We start from the raw sequence: 15,912 nt of genomic DNA on the forward strand, positions 1-15,912 counted from the left end.
TCCAACCAATACTCCTTAGAGACAAAGATAAGTTTGTCTTATCGCCATCGTGTTGTTATACAACCGCATTCGGGACTGTCTTTGGGGTTATCTCCTCCGGGTTGACAGGGGTGTCCGTACCATTCCCATGTGTGTATGTACTCTCTTCGAGCCTGCTCTTTTTCGAGAAGAAGCGCAAGATCTTCTTCTCGACATCAATACCCTTAGCCTGCCAGGTTATTGCTTCCTCGAACTCATCGAACTTCACGCCAGCTTCTTTCGCGCGTTTACGGATCCCACGAGTTCGGAACAGCCAGACCCAGTGTGAGACGACCATACTCATCTCGATGGCACAGCTAAGCATCGTTAGTCTTATTCACTGATAATATGATTCCCACGATACATACCATAATGCGTACATGGTCCCGAAGAGCACGTCAAACTCGTTCTGGGCTACGAGAGCCATCAGCGAGAAGAACGCGCCGTTCCAATCGATGGCCAAGAAGATGAAGTCTATACCTACGACACGGCCCCGTCTCTTGAGTAGCTCAAATGGGATAGGTATGTAGCCTGAGATGAGAGTGAGAAAGGCGACGATGCCGATCAACAGGACTGGCCACTCTAACCCGTCGGCGTATGGCTGTCGGATAGCATAAACAAGACCAACTTCAACCCCTGCGAATAAGACGAGAAGAGCGAAGAGCAGAAGAGATGCAGTCCAGGTTCGCCATTTCCTAATCCTGGTTAGCCGTCCGATCTTGACAGGCAATGTCGTTTCATTTCGATGGACTCACCGGCTGTAAATAAGACACTGCGCCCAACTAACACCGCACAACACACAGAAGCACTGCGGCTGGACGATAAGCGGGACGTTGAATTGCTGCGCGATGGCGTACACTCCGAAGGGCACTCCACTAATTGACCATAGCAGCATCATGGACTCAGGCAGTCCATCTGTCTTCTTGGTTCTCCAGTTCCGGTATATTTGCGGTAGTAATTGGACGCACCAGAATACTGTTCCAATGGTCCCGAGTACATTCGCAGCTAGAGGTATTGACGTCTGTGGCGCCATTTCACGTCGGCGGAATGAATTCGAGAACGAGTAACACGGTAGTATGGTCCAAGGGTTGCGAGGTTGGAAGCTCTATCGCAACTCAGGTAAGAGGTATTAATGTGTCCTAAGCATCGGTGGCGAACTAGGAAGTGAAATTGCTGGCCCGCTATCTAGCTCATATGCCGACCAGTGAGAGCGCGGTGCAACAGCGGCTCAACCACGAAATCGCAACTTGGGAAACCCGTTATCCTTTCACTGTTTCTCCGCTTCCTAGATGGGCGAAGATATAAGCCAATCCAACTGGTGTATTCTGCGTTCGCTTGGTCCCGTGCTGCGGGTAGCTAGGATCACGCTATGCGAGTCGAGGCAATAGATAACATGTCGTGCATAAGCTTTCCCCACTCTTTTCTACGGATGCCAATCCGGGTTGTAGACCCTCGGTATGCTGCCCGATTCCTTTTGTCTGAGATGCTTCGTTCGGGTTTCGCGCGCGGGCTTCAAGTCTTCCCGTGAGGGACTTTGAGTGTGTACATTGGTCGGGTTGGTAAGTCGATTACGGTGGTTTACCAGGGTTGTTCGTCGAAATGGTGGTTCCCGTACTCGACCATGGTCTACAATACTTCTCGTTCGAGAGGGATATGTTATCCGATTCATCGTTCGTGTCTCGGGCTCTTTTTCAACTCCTTAGCTGTATATTCATTTCCATTAGAACTGTCACTACTGTCGTCAATCCTGTTTTCTAACGATACTCTACACCAATTGACTTAGGAAGCTTTAGACAAGTACCACAGTGAGTGGTGTTAATGCCTGTGAGCTCTATGAAGAATGTATGACGGAATCGTTACTGCGTTAAGAAGACTGTAGATCCGAAGGAAAGGTTGGTATAAGACAGTAGCCGCATCGTTATTGCGCTATGCACGTAGTGAATATGCCGGTGCATACACGGCTGCCTATGGCTACCACTTCGCATATATATTCCGTGCTCTATTGACTGCAAAACACAGAAGATCGTCCTATCAACCTACAACAAACCCCTCAACACATACCGCGTACCTTTCGCAAACTCACTATGGCCGCCGCAACCCAGCCCGATGGCTTCTTGACTCTTCCCGCCGAGCTCCAAGTCAAGGTCTACAAATACGTTCTTGCCGCCGCTCCGAAAGCACCTGGCCCAGGTAATCTCGCACCTTATGCCGGTCTCCTTCTGTCGTGCAAGAAGGTTGCCTTCGACTTCGAGTACGAATGGGCGAAACACTACAACGCGCGTCTCCAACATATCGTCGAGAACACTTGCTTTCACCCATTGCCTGTCAAACGGTATGTGCATGCGGCGCATCTTCGTATCTTAGTCACACAGCCGCGGCCGGACCCGGGCCCATACATTTACGAAGTACGGGCACCACCAGACTTCATGGAAATGACGCGGTTCTACACTCTGAGGCTACCCTACCCAGCCCGCAGTCTTACAGTAGATCAATTTCTCTCCACAGGTCAAGCACTTCAACTCCAGGCCCTGCAGTCAGGAGTCGCATCAAGCGGAGTCTTCTCTCGGGTTGACTTCAGGGCGCAGGAAATACACTGTTCTTCTAAACCGGTTTTCGAACGCCAACACTCCCAGAGTAGCCAGCATGGAAGCCAGAGCGATCATGTTCGGCGTCTGACCCTCGAATCCATACCAGATGAGATTCGGGATCAGATTTGGTACCATGTGCTATCCGAGGGTCCGACTATGGAATAGATTTGCGAGTTGTTGGATGTGTTCAATAACTCGCCTATGATTCAGGGCCACATTGTGTACCGCGCCTTCGGGGACCGCTGGTTCAGGTTTCGGTGAATATGGCAAGCGGGGCACATGGGGAAGGTTTTGAAGGTGTCGATGATCCAGAAGCAAACGAGCCACGTAATGATAGCACTGATGAGATCTTGATATATGGAGCAGGGTCCAGTAGGGGAAAGCATCCAGACTCCAGTTTTCAATAGTTCGCTCATGAAGCCATCACCAAAATCGACAGTGTGTTCGTGAATGTATTGTACTCGGCCTGGTGTAGCTTCAGTCGACGTCTTCTCATTCTGCGTGCCAAGTCCTACTAGCGTATCAGCAGATGTCCCCATCGTGTCATCCGGGTCGAAAATCTCCTGCGCTACGTTGCGCCATTGTTTGAGCGAGACCTATGTATAGTGTGGGGATATCTGTCGACGGAATTGAGCGGAGCCCTGTCAGCCCATTTGGATGATTATGTAAGAAGAGCTAAGTGAGCGGCGCCGATCTTCATACGTCACAACCCCCTCACATCAGTCACCGCCAAATCCATCAGCACAGCCTCGAGCATTTCTGTCGTGTATTTACCTACCTCACAACTACCAGCGAAAACGCAGTCAGAGCTATTTGCCTTAACAATTTCCCAATACCGTGATGTACGGCAGCGTCTTTCTCACGTCATGAAGATAAACCTAGAAATATGGCAAGTGCGCTCGGCCGGAGGCACTACCACTGAAAACCACCGAGATCCGCTACCCTAAACCACGCGGTGCCCAGAGGGTCATAACGATCGCGATCAGCACTCAGCTTGCAGCAAAGACAACGTTGGCTGCTGTTGAGGAGAAGCAAACCAAAGCCACCATCACATCTCATTCGCAACTCGCCCAATCAGCACATGCGGCCCAAGATCCCGACAGCCATCCAAGATACGATCGACGTCATCATAGTCCGTTGTTCTGCTCAAGGCATCTCAAGCGATCCAATTCCGTTGTAAGAAGTGTTCGCATCGAGGTGTATCGTGATGTGCAGAGCTCAGGTGTCATTCCGATGGAACGCCTATCATGCACGCGCGTCGATGGTCCCTTGTTGTTACCGGATCTTTACATCCTGAACTTTGTGGGGTAGCGCCATCGGCTCCGCGATCCCCCAATAGTGCAAGCCACGGGCCGCTCCAAACAACGAAATTTTCTTAATAGCCTTGGTAGGCTCTACCTCATATCTCACTATGCATCCCACACCATCCGCAACGAATGCCTCCTAGAACTCCCTATGGGCGAAGAGATCGCTCCACCCCAAGATTTCGGTGCTTGGGGTCCGTTTGTTCGCGACAACTACCGCCCTATACGTGTGACTCGCGCAGACATAGCTGTAGCGGCTGCAGCGTTCGGTTTGACCAACTTCTTCGCCATAACCGCAGCCTTCATCGCCATTAGGCAGACGAAAGCATGTCGGCGCCCGAGGACCAGTGTCTATATCTGGATGGTTTGGCTGGAAATCGCGGCTTCGGTAGCTCTGGCCATCGATTGCCTGTTGTATTTGTTGAGGATTATAGAACCTAGCTTTTACTTCTTCTTCTCAGTCTGCAAGTATACCATGGCCTTGGCATCTGTACTTGGCTGACATCAGCAGTGCTTTGCTGGGTTTTTCAGATTCAGTTACTGCCTCAAATTATTATCAATCGCATTCGTATCATCCTTGGGGATCGAGTCAAAGGCCGGCGCCTCGTCGCAGGCGCCGCGATCTATGTGAGCCTGATCAATATCAGCGTGTTCATTATCTGGATACCTGCGCGGCTGCAGATAAGCTCAAAGTACGCCTGCAATCCGATTTTCATGAGTACGCCCACTAATGGACGCAGTTGGGTTCGAATTAACGCTATTTGGGATCGCACCGAGAAAGTATTATTTCTTCTCCTCGATGGATACCTCAATTGGTATTTCATCCGCGTCGTCAATGCGGATCTGGTTAAGAACGGCTTAAGCAAGTACAATCGCCTGGTCCGTTTCAACAAGCGCATCATTGTCGTCTCTCTCTTGTTGGACGTCTTGATCATTGGCGCGATGAGCATCCCCAATGGATTTGTGTGAGTTTGGCTTGCTCAAGTGCACCCTCGCTCAACGCGACTAACTCTTACAGCTACGCTATGTTCCATCCTCTTGCATACCTGGTCAAGCTCAACATAGAAATGTCCATGGCTCACCTCATCAAGACCATAGCCCTAGGCAGCCCGAACCCTGGTAATGACCCTTCACGACTCTTGACTTTCTCGTCTTCGCCCGGTGAAGACATGTTCAATGCCGATATGTTTGCGGAAGTACCACAGCAACGACGTTCGCTCATTCGCGGTTTGTTCGGCAGCGACCATATCTCGTTCTCGCAAGAAGATGTCCGCATGAGAAAACCGGGAGATTCCTCTACTGGTAGCACATCCGTGCCTGATTACGAATTGCCGTCTTGGAAACCTAGGGCGGAGAAGGAGCCTGATATGATTGGCAGCGATAATCTCAGCTCTGAAGCGAAGAACAACACGAGAACCCACCAAGAGAACTGTCGTCAGGAGAGCACGGTGCCGAGCAGGACCAGAAGTTTGGATGGAGGACCAAATGTCCCCATGCCGGCGGCAGTACATCTTCCTCCTCGAGCAAACATATCGGAAGTTGGTTGAACAATTCTTGCGAATCGCTACATTCATCACCTAGCAACTACTTAGACAAGGGGTACGATCCTCCTGACGCTAGTGCTACGTCTTGTTGCCGACTACGAATCGCACCGAGCCCGCTCAACGCAATCCGGGACCATTGGCCTACCAGAGGGACGCGTGATGGGACCAGTGACGCTGCTTGTTTTGAAGCAAATGGCATCGCCTCAGCAGATCGCCATTACATACGCCCCTTGATCGTCATGTAAGAGGTACGAGGCTGCATGCAGGCTTCTCATGTCACACAGCGTCTTCGTGTCGCTTGAGCACACGATGGTTATCCCCAAGGGCTTAAGGAAGTGGCGCATACACTGATCAATCCTCCGCACGAGTTTGCAGATGCGAGAGTAATGCGCACAAGTACCGCAGATCAGACTTATTGCTGACTGAACGACACACTGTTCGGGCCAGGGCTGATCCGATAGTATTGGGGGTTGCTTCTACGACATTACCACACAAAACGTGTCACGGGCGGCTGCTTGCCCGTGTGCGCTTGGGAAGATTTCACACAGACTATTGGGATGAAGTGCAACAACGCATATGTGCCGCAATACCCCTGATCTAAACTGTTCTTTCGTTTGGCCGCCAATCAAGCATAGAATTATTGGTCAGACTCGCTCGTACAAGCGCTATGGGTACTTACGGCTGTGAAACAAACATGCCGCGAGAGGAAACATGCGCGTGGTATACCTAGCCGATAATCGAAGACTATTGAATGAAAGAGATTGTCTTCCCGCTTGGTACTCTGTGTGACGATGTTGCCTGGTAAGAGATACGCGGCACATAGGTATCACGAGAGGACGAATCAAATGATTGTTTGATATCCCAACATAAGAACCAGCATCACCCCACCGTGCCGGCTGCTGATACTTCCTCATACGCACCTAAACCCACCTGAACGTAGGACTTAGCAATCGAGCAACTCTGTCAAGGTTCCATACATCAAACCCACCGAATCGCAACATGAAGTACCATCTGTCTTTCGTCGCTTTCATGGCCATCGGCCTTGCCGCCGCACAAAGCATTCGGCGCGAAGTTCGCATTGAGAAGAAGAGATCGGAGTCAGATCTATGTATGTACACCCTTTCCATCCAATCATCCCAATATCAAAAACTGATAACCTCAGATTCCGTTCCTGTCCCCGACTCAGTGCACATAGAGTCCTACCCTGCCATCCCACCGCCCGTAGAGCCTACCGACATCAGCTCCGACGACTCGTGTTCCACGGCCCTCACCACCATTACGACTACGCGTACCGTCTCAGTCATCACGCAGATCCCTTCCAGCCTCGCTAGTGTCACCGGTACTTTCGATCTGAGCTCCTCCGGGCCTTGGCAGTCAGCGCCTTCGACGAGTGAGACTGGCGGCATAGCCCTCAGTACTTGGCTTGCGCCCCAGCCATCGGGCGGTACAGCCACGGATTTCGTGCCCGCTCCGAGCAGTGTCGCTTCTGATGGTGAGGAGAGCAGTGCTGCGCCTCCGTATGCTCCTGCTCCTTCTGCTAGTGATACGACGACGGCGACTGTTATTGTCGAACCGACTCCGTCCACGTCGAGTACTTCGGGTCTGCCGGGGTTTACGGATGCTGCTGGGACGGTCGGGGTGCCGGTGGTTGTTGTCGGGGTTCTTGGGTGGGCTGCTTTGGTGCTGTAGGAAGGGAGGGTTCGTGGTCACTTGGTTTTGGGAGGGGGGGAGTAGATAGTAATGTTTTACGCAAATGTAGAATCCGTCCTTATGAAGAGACTGATCGAAGGAGTGTGTTTACGATGCTATACTAGATATCTGTCATCTGATCAACCTCCCCGTCATGCCGTGTTCTACTTGGAGCCATAGTGCATGCTGTCCAAGTGGCGAGAGGTGCGTTTCATGTGCTACGCGATATGAGGGACGATCTCTCACCCTCTTATCACCTACAAAATAACTCTGGTACCGGCTCTATCGGACCACTTTATCCTTGCCAATTGGGGTCCTCAGCCTGAAGGGCACGAGCAATAGCCTCATCGTCAGCCTCCTCAGGGTTGATGCCAATGCGTGCCTCTTCGCCAGTGAGAGCAATGGAGCCCTGTTGTCTACCAGTCATGCAGCAAGAGTAGAACAAGCTAGCCCACAGGAAGACCCTAAGTACGCACTCTGATCAGTACAATCCCTTGTGGTATTGGAAAGTGATGACCTACCAGTTGAAGAAGTTCAACCAAAGCAACAGTCCCTGCCATGTGTTGATCTTGACTCCACTGATCCACAATCCACGCTCTCCGGCAAAGTGCGCGTCTCCCTTTGCTGGTGTACTGGCGACATGTCCAATGAACCCTATGATTGACATGCCAATCGCAGCCGCCATTTTGAAACACTGGTATTTGATGTACCTCTGCTTGGAGAGGGTACCAGCGACGGCGCGCCTCTGTTCTCGGCGGACGAGGTAGACGGTAGTGATGGAGGTCAGGAGGGGCGTGTAGAGGAGGCTCAACGTGAACAGCTTGCGCTCCGATGGGATTACGAGGGTGAAGAAGGCGGCGACCACGGCGAGGATTGCAATGCCCATTTGGCAGTTCTGGATGATGCGCAAGCGGGGAGAAGCATCGCGAGGGAGGGCGGAGAAGGGCCCGAAGCTCGTGGGTAGGTTCATGGACGGCATCTTGGTAGAAGATACGCCGTTACTTTCGTGGTAGCAAGAAATGAGAGGAAGCAGATGTAAGCACACGATGCGGGCGTCGCAGCGTTCTTTATCGTGGGGCTGGCAGCTTCACCGGTTGCGCCTCAGGAACAACGGGAAGCATACCCCTGCCAGCCACAGACCTCAGAATCCCAAATTTGGCATCTTTCTATACTCAAATTCGCGCGCCCTGGTGGGGAGGTGGTGCGCGATTGGGCCGGGTGCCTGGAACTAGGGCGCGCGATACCGCAAGCGTGTCGCGTAGTTTAGGCGGCCAGCCTGGCGTAGGCGGACGTCGTGTCAAGCTGTCAGCACGCGATCTGGTTTTTGGCGAGCGAGGCTAGGAGCGTGTAGGTGTTGATGTATCGAATATGTAGCCCGGCGGCTGTCAAGATGGTGGTGAGAGATGCAAGCCACTCGCTGTTTGGAAACTGGGTATGTTCTGGGCCGTCAGCACTGCGGTCAAACTCGAATACTGCAATGAAGGTGTCAGCCGGTTGTGTGCTATCGCCATCACTCGAGGCGTTGAACTGGACATCGTCGTAAGACCTGCTCATCGTTCCTACTCTTGTAATGTCTGCGTTTACTTTTGCAATCAGAGTATGCGTTGTTTCCGCTAACGCGCCATGCTCTTTGCGCCTGAGGCAGTCATCAATACGAGAGATTGGATCATCGGTAGCATTAGCGACCTCAAACACCAGCATCAAAAGCCACCCGTTGTCGCTGGTCGCATGATCAGGTTTCGAGATCGATGAGGGATTCGACCAGATCCTCTCGCACGCGAAGCGGCTCATCTGCGCCAGACATGGCATGAACTGAACAGTCCTCTTCGTCGGGTGGTTGAGCGCATACAGGTACTCGGTAGACGCGAGATCTTGGACGCGTGAAGTCTCGTACAAGGCTAGATAGTTGTCCAGGCCATCGCTGGGTTTCTGTGTGCGGTAACGGCGCGCGCGTTGAAAGCCCGGGAGGCATACACGCTCGGGCAGGTGCTCGTTGGTCCACCAATCGTTCAGTGCATCTTGATCGATTGTGGCAGAGTCAACAGATCCCCATAGGATGAGAATACCGTTAGTCGTTTGCGACGCGGTTGAGGGAGATGCCATCTCATGCTAAGGCGAGTTGGGCGGTACGGAGTTCACGACGCTGGCCAGCCTTGGGCTGCTGATAGTACAACTAGCCGCAATTTCAGTTTGATACGAATTGTGCGTATGTCGCAAGATGGCTCAGAAGACTCAAAGGGATGACTTTGCCCAGGCTGGTGTTATGGCGCGCGTGCAGTGCTGCTCTTATCGGACCTTACGGTGATTTGCCAAGTGGGGCAGCTGCCGGTTGTTCCTGCAGTTCTCCGCACAACCATCATCCCACGTCCCTCCCTTCCACCAACATTCCCTTGTCCAACATGCCCAGGGGGTGACAAAACGCTCTTCACCATGCGACAAAGTCTGAAAAAGCCGATGATCGGCAATTCGCACGTTCGTCCGATGGTCGCGGCCTGAAACTGGTATCCCCAAGCCTCGGCCGGCGAGAATAACGTCTCAGTTTCTGCCGGTGCCATGAAATTCTCGAAGGCTATGCGCTTCGCCACGGCGCGGCGCATCGCCAGATGACCTGGTCCTCGAATCGTGCAGCAGATTTTACGGCCGAGGAGAATTACAATCTCGCTCACTTGCATCCGAAAATCGATAACGCTCGCGCCAAAGGGATCGCTGCCTCCTAAGCGTACATCGAATCGGTAGAAGACTCTGCCTTTAGAAACAAACTGGAACGAACAATCCCTTGCTCTGGATCCGCGATCTTCGCGCGTAGGAACCGGTGAACAACATCTGGGAACCATGTCAAGCTCTTGTCAAATTCATCTACCGGCACTATGAACATGACAACGCATCCTATGCCTGCCAGGGTTGCAAAATTAATTGGCTGGATAGCTCCGCTGGATGGCATTGTCTAATTTCCCACAAGATAACCCACACGGCTAACGCAGATCGACACTAGCATTCAGCCTGTCTGCGGCAACTAGCCGAACAAGCCTTGTTACCAAGGTCAGGGGAAAATATTAAGTAGCAATGCGCCTCCTCGTACAGGCGTCTGCACGCCGTCAAGCCTCAGCTCCTCGTATCGTCAGTCGTTTTTGCGACCACACACTCATTTATACCCAATCCAGTCATTCTTTGTACTTGCGCAACTCCGACCGTTATACCCTAATCTAATCCTTGTTTTTTACGAGACCCACCAAACCCACCATGCGTCAATCCATTGCTATCCTCTCCATCCTGGCAAGCGCGGCTTGTGCTGAAGACGTCGTCAGCTTCTTTTTCCCTGGTGGTACGTCACTCCCGCCCGAGGAGCACCGCAGATCAAAGTCTAACAAGCGTAGGCTACGACGGCATCGACCCTGTCGCAACCATCAACACCGCCAACCCTTCCACTACCGAGTTCCACATCGCATGCCCCACGGGCGTCGACGATAGCGAGTGCGGCTGGGGCCCAGGTCTCGATGTCACCATCCTCTCGCAAACGCGCTTCCAAGCCCAAATGTCTACCGACACGATATCCATGAGCCTCGGATGCGACTACAACGAGAAGGCAGTCGAGATGACTTGCACGGTGAACCAGCTTGGTGGCAATGACGATACGGGCGGCAAACCCATCACTGCGACACTCTCCAGTGATGACGTGCAGTTCCTTTCTGCAACCGTCGTTGCTGGAAACAGCCTCTTGACTCCTGCTGCAAGTGCCGCGACCAGCATGACTGCCTCAGCGCAAGCTGGCAGCACTATTGCCACTACTATGAGGAGTGCTAGCACAGGCGCGATGACACCCAGTGGATCTATCATGCCGACTAGCACCATGGCTTCTTCAGCGTCTACACCTGCTGCCAGTGGATCTGGATCGGCGTCCGCGTCTCTGCCCGAGAGCACCGGTGCCGCTTCCAAGTACGGCATTGAGGGCTCGGCGTTACTGGCCCTTGCTGGTGCTGCTGCGCTGAACCTCTGGTGAATGCGCCAATGAGGAAGTTGGTAGATGATAAATAAACGTTAAAGAAGAGCGTCATTGGCAACAAAGACGCGATTTATCAATTCGTCAGAACCCAACCGCGACCAATGTGTCAATTTGTGACTTACTCACTACGATCTTCAAGCCATCCCGTTACCTCTAATCATCGAGTTGAAAGTTTTTGTTTGTTGATAGACGACCAGTACTCACTGAGGGACAGCCCAGCTCAGACCGCCACACAGTCCACACGTCCTGCCTAGTTACGGCATCCCGAGTCCGAATATTTTCTAGCACGACCGTAGCAGGCACAGGCCCTTCGATGAACCTATGCAGCTCAACAACACGCAACCTATCGAGGCGATAACCCAAAGCACAACCGCAAATCTTCTCCGCAAACTTGAAAGCCAACGCGTCAGCTGGCTGAAAGACTACGCGTTCCATCGTGTGGGGGGGTCTTTTCCTAGTAAGCAAGTACGCTGAGGAGTTGAAACGAAGCGTGTGTAGATTTTTGAGCCTTCTACACAAGTACCTGAGCTTCTTTCCATTCTTACGTTGTGACCTTCCTAGTGGATCGACATTATCGTTGCATTCCCAGAGGATAGTCAGGTTTATGATGGGCGCGATGTCTCCCTCGAGGAAGTTTACGAACGGGTGCCGCCCGTTGTAGTCCAGGGTCAGATGTGTGAGACTGCTGATGTTGATACATAACCAATCAAGGTTGGTAGACAAAGTCAGACTTTTTATATTCGTCATGCTTAGACCTTGACTCAGCCAACAAATGCCAGTTTCTTCCTCTCGCCTGAGAAACCAGCCAAGATTGCCATACACGTTGTTGGAACTGGGTGCTGCTTTGGCGTAGATCTCGACGGCGCGCAGTTGAGGCAAAGACGCTAATATCAAACTAGCGACCATGAGTTCGCTCGGGCAGGAGAGGCTCTGTATCCATCGTGCGTGACCTGCGCCGGATCGCTGGGAGCCATCCGGGAGAGTGTAGATAATGTTGGCCATCTTTGCTGCTAAACTGCCTGGGACATGGTCCGACGACTCGCTCAGGTATTGTAACGGCCGTATAGGCACACCTTTCCATAACCATGTCGCTAGACTGCACACATTTTTCACTAGATCGGGGCGCTCGATAATTGTACGCAAGAAATGCAGAATCGGTGATGCATAAAAGCCGTCGTACGACGGTTCGCGGTCTTGTAATTGGCGCGGTAGCGATACATTTTTGAACAAAAATTCTTGCGCTATGGGTGCAAGCCGCTTACAGGTCAATGCTAGATTCACTAGTGGTTGCGTGCTTTCTCTATGTTTCTGCCGTGTCTCTGCGGCACTCTGGGGAAGTGTAGCTGTCGGCGGATCTTTGGGATGGAGAGGAAGCCAAGTGGGCGAGCCATAGCCATCGTCTTTGTCGATTCTCACGTCGGACTCTAGATAGCTGGCAATCTGGAGGAGGAGCTCGTTGGGTAGGTCGAGAAGCGAGGGTTTGGTAGGCATAGACATATTGTTTTGGATCCCCAGATATGGTGATCAGGATTCCTTGAGCTTGAGACGTGAACGAGGCATGCCCGAATTATAAGCGGTTCACGGAGATCGTACATATGAAGGTCGTAAGAGGACAAAAGAGGTGTTGATAATTCACAACGCCACTTGCACCCAAACACTGTTCAAGATCGTTCTTGTGCAGCCGTACCACATGTCGAACTATATGAATCTCATTTCCGCACTGTAAAGTCAACATTCTATTCAGTCGCCTACTCTTGCTTCGTGCTCCTTCCAGAACTATGCATTTTGGATACTTCCTCTTGCCCGCGCATTCGCAGTTAGGAGGACGAGAGTCGCCACAGTCAGGTATGCAAAAATGTCTAGAAACCCGAAGCTCATGATAACGCTAAACCCCAACACAGCATACACCAGCCGCCCGTACACTAGAAACTTCAACATATTCCTGCTCGACCTTGGAAAGTGTGTTTCGTATGTCAAACGAGTAAACGCAAAGCCTGCAATTATGAAGAAAACGGCAGGTACGACATCCTCGCCAGAACGCGCGCCAGAACGCGCGCGGTCATAAATTGCATGCCCAGTTGCAATGTCGCGTAAGAGTCTTAATTCAGGGAATCGTTTCATCAAACCGTACGAGTATGTGCCATACGCAACGTGCAAAGCTGGATCGTGGATAGCGACGTACGACGGAGGTGTATTCCCGAATCGCTGATAGGCCAGGCAGAAGACCGCGATGGGAGCGACGATAGCGAATATAGGAAGGGTGATGAATAGAAAAGCGCGCGAGGCTTCGTCGTGCGCGATAATGATGAATACGTCGAACCATGTCAGTACCTCGCCGTTGTACATTTTGATCTCGCTGCTTGATGCATCCATGTCTTCGACGCCGAACGGGGTCCATCCGAGTTTGCGGTCGTGCCACTGGAACCAGGGTGTTCGACATACTCTGCCTAGAAAAGCAGTGGATCTCGTGCGAGGGAATAGTGGAAGGAGCTTCTGGCGACACAAGAGGCATTGTTCTACATCGTTGGTGGCGCGTCGGTAGGTCTCGAAACAGTGTTGGCCAACAATGTGGCCGCATGGTAACCTTATGGGTAGGCATTCGGGTCTTGAGTCACTTCCCTCTTCGTCGTCCTCTTCTTGGCTAAAGTACGTGCGCAGGCATATCCAGCAGTCTTGTTCGATAAGATCCGCCGGATCGACGTAAGTAAACTGGTAAGCATATCGTGTACTGAACAGAACATGAGAGAGTGACTTTTCCAGAGTGCTCATTGTGGAGAGTAAGATACCTGAGAGTGGTAGAGTATGGGAACCGCAACGAAAATGATAACCAGTTTACCGATATTGACTGACATATTGACGGAGCCGATCTTCACACGTTTGAGCATATTGAAGATATGGTCTACACGAACTTCCGTTCGATCGGAACCAGTGCTGTAGAGTGGTGATTCAATTGTGGTAGTCGAAGGTAGCAAGTCATGGAAGGTGTATATCCTTGGAATTCGATCGTCGACTAGTATTATATGGGGATATTGACGCCAGGGTACACTGTTGACGCGAGTGCAGCTTCGTTAGGCGCTCCCAAGTCCTCCAGATCCGGTGAAGGAGCGGTAAATGGCTTGAAATGTGCGCTCATATGAGGTGTATCGTAGCCCACTGATGTTGCAGTCGAGGTAGAGTCAGTGTTATGATCCCGGCGAAGGACGAGTGCAAGGATGGAATTAAAAGGGTCCGCTGACCGCAATTCGCGCACGTGGCCTGAGACGGTACAACTTGGGCGAGAGGTCCGTAAAGTTTAGCAATTTCCATAGTGAATCGCGTTGCGATTGTGCAACTGCCGAGAACTCTTTCCTCTCTCACCACTAGAAGCCTACCCGATGCAGTTAGCGTGGCTCGAGCGTGGCTCAAGGCCACAAGCAACATTGAACAATCCAGCCTTTTCCACTCACAATCAAAACCAACAGATCTGTACTTCCGGAATAGATTCAACTCACAACCCGCCGCCATGTCGCAATCCAGGACCGCGATACTGCGACTTCCCGATGAGCTCCTGGTCAGTATCACTGGCGGAGTCGAAATCGTAGACCTCCGCGCTCTCTCGCTCACTTGTCGTCGTATGCGTCCAATATCACAAGAAGGTCTTATCAAACGAGCGACTGTCGAGCCCACAAACCTGTGGAAGCTGAACGCGATGTTGCGAATTCATCCAGATCTGGTCGCGTCCTTCACCCATCTTCGTCTCGGACCAATGACGATGGACGTAGCGCGTGATTCATACCAAAAACACTACACCGCATGGAAGATCAGCAGGGGTTGCTATGAGCATAGCACGACAGACGCGGAAAGATGGACAGTATGCTTTTTCGAGAGCATGACCGTTCTCTTTACTCTTGCGCATAGTCTGAAGGCTACATCCTTCAATGGAATGTCCGGCGCCATCTTCGATGAAGTCAACGACGCATATCATGCGTTCATCCGTCACAACAAGCCTGCAACCATATCAACGCATCAACCAATCCGACAAGCGAGATCGGATCTTCAAGCGCGACTCGAGGAGATCAATGTCGAAGTTAGTCTTGTCAGTGAATATCTGCACAACGGTCTGATCATGGGCCTGGACCCGGTAGACTTTTCAAGTCTCAAGCGGCTGGTGATCCCATACCAATACCTATTCGACAAGCTATGCATCCACGACAGGGTTACATTCGGACATCGCATTCGTGATCCAGCAACGGCTGAGCTTCGCCACGTACTCCCTTCATCCCTCGAGTCTCTCCGTACGAGCATTAGCCATGAAAATTTATGGCCAGGCACACAGTGGCTCGACAATCTGATAGCTGATGATGTCAACTTTCCAAGATTGCGCGAAGTCCAGCTGCTGTATCCGTATAACATCGTCTCCATGGGCTGGCATTATAGATCCATTCCCTATTCCAACAACAAGGAGTTCCCGGCTGCGCTTCGGAGATGGCGGGCATCGCGTGTTGACCTGACCACCGCGTTTGGCACTACTAAATTCCGCGAGATACGATGGGAGGAACCGAGCGGTAACCTGACTACTGCCTTGGCGACCAGGAAACTTTACGCGGACGCGAGACAGCCAGAAAGGCATTATAGCACCGGTGATCTCATTCCTGTCATCGAGAAGTGTCTGGCCACTACACATGATCAGTTGGAGAAGGAACCTGAGATGATGGCAGCACTTGGCTATGTACTAAGGTCTCCTTGATGCCGTCGTCTTCGACAGTTCCACGGAGCTCTCTACAATATGA

At 51.9% G+C, this 15,912-nt stretch overlaps 7 protein-coding genes across 7 annotated transcripts; 5 read left to right on the forward strand and 2 right to left on the reverse strand.

Annotated features, from left to right (window-relative positions):
• Window positions 1-55: 55 nt before the first annotated feature.
• Window positions 56-1,051, reverse strand: J4E90_005095 (uncharacterized protein; the record flags this gene model as incomplete). The annotated part of the gene is made up of 3 exons (XM_051434653.1): window positions 56-335; window positions 387-713; window positions 774-1,051. 3 exons carry the CDS (start codon window positions 1,049-1,051, stop codon window positions 56-58), a joined length of 885 nt encoding a protein of 294 aa, XP_051291909.1.
• A 1,051-nt stretch (window positions 1,052-2,102) lies between these two features.
• J4E90_005096 (uncharacterized protein) lies at window positions 2,103-2,771 on the forward strand (the record flags this gene model as incomplete). The annotated part of the gene is made up of 1 exon (XM_051434654.1): window positions 2,103-2,771. One exon carries the CDS (start codon window positions 2,103-2,105, stop codon window positions 2,769-2,771), a length of 669 nt encoding a protein of 222 aa, XP_051291910.1.
• A 1,853-nt stretch (window positions 2,772-4,624) lies between these two features.
• On the forward strand, window positions 4,625-5,457 carry J4E90_005097 (uncharacterized protein; the record flags this gene model as incomplete). Its single annotated transcript, XM_051434655.1, has 2 exons — window positions 4,625-4,875; window positions 4,929-5,457. The coding sequence occupies 2 exons, from the start codon at window positions 4,625-4,627 to the stop codon at window positions 5,455-5,457; spliced, it is 780 nt and encodes a 259-aa protein (XP_051291911.1).
• Window positions 5,458-6,453: 996 nt separating this feature from the next.
• Window positions 6,454-7,143, forward strand: J4E90_005098 (uncharacterized protein; the record flags this gene model as incomplete). Its single annotated transcript, XM_051434656.1, has 2 exons — window positions 6,454-6,562; window positions 6,617-7,143. The coding sequence occupies 2 exons, from the start codon at window positions 6,454-6,456 to the stop codon at window positions 7,141-7,143; spliced, it is 636 nt and encodes a 211-aa protein (XP_051291912.1).
• A 295-nt stretch (window positions 7,144-7,438) lies between these two features.
• J4E90_005099 (uncharacterized protein) lies at window positions 7,439-8,113 on the reverse strand (the record flags this gene model as incomplete). The annotated part of the gene is made up of 2 exons (XM_051434657.1): window positions 7,439-7,607; window positions 7,665-8,113. The coding sequence occupies 2 exons, from the start codon at window positions 8,111-8,113 to the stop codon at window positions 7,439-7,441; spliced, it is 618 nt and encodes a 205-aa protein (XP_051291913.1).
• A 2,270-nt stretch (window positions 8,114-10,383) lies between these two features.
• On the forward strand, window positions 10,384-11,140 carry J4E90_005100 (uncharacterized protein; the record flags this gene model as incomplete). The annotated part of the gene is made up of 2 exons (XM_051434658.1): window positions 10,384-10,465; window positions 10,518-11,140. 2 exons carry the CDS (start codon window positions 10,384-10,386, stop codon window positions 11,138-11,140), a joined length of 705 nt encoding a protein of 234 aa, XP_051291914.1.
• A 3,505-nt stretch (window positions 11,141-14,645) lies between these two features.
• On the forward strand, window positions 14,646-15,869 carry J4E90_005101 (uncharacterized protein; the record flags this gene model as incomplete). The annotated part of the gene is made up of 1 exon (XM_051434659.1): window positions 14,646-15,869. One exon carries the CDS (start codon window positions 14,646-14,648, stop codon window positions 15,867-15,869), a length of 1,224 nt encoding a protein of 407 aa, XP_051291915.1.
• Between the last annotated feature and the right edge of the window lie 43 nt (window positions 15,870-15,912).

The sequence above is a fragment of the Alternaria incomplexa genome (assembly GCF_024043165.1).
Source record: "Alternaria incomplexa strain BMP 0042 chromosome Unknown scaffold_6, whole genome shotgun sequence".
NCBI classification, from domain to species: Eukaryota; Fungi; Ascomycota; class Dothideomycetes; order Pleosporales; family Pleosporaceae; genus Alternaria; species Alternaria incomplexa.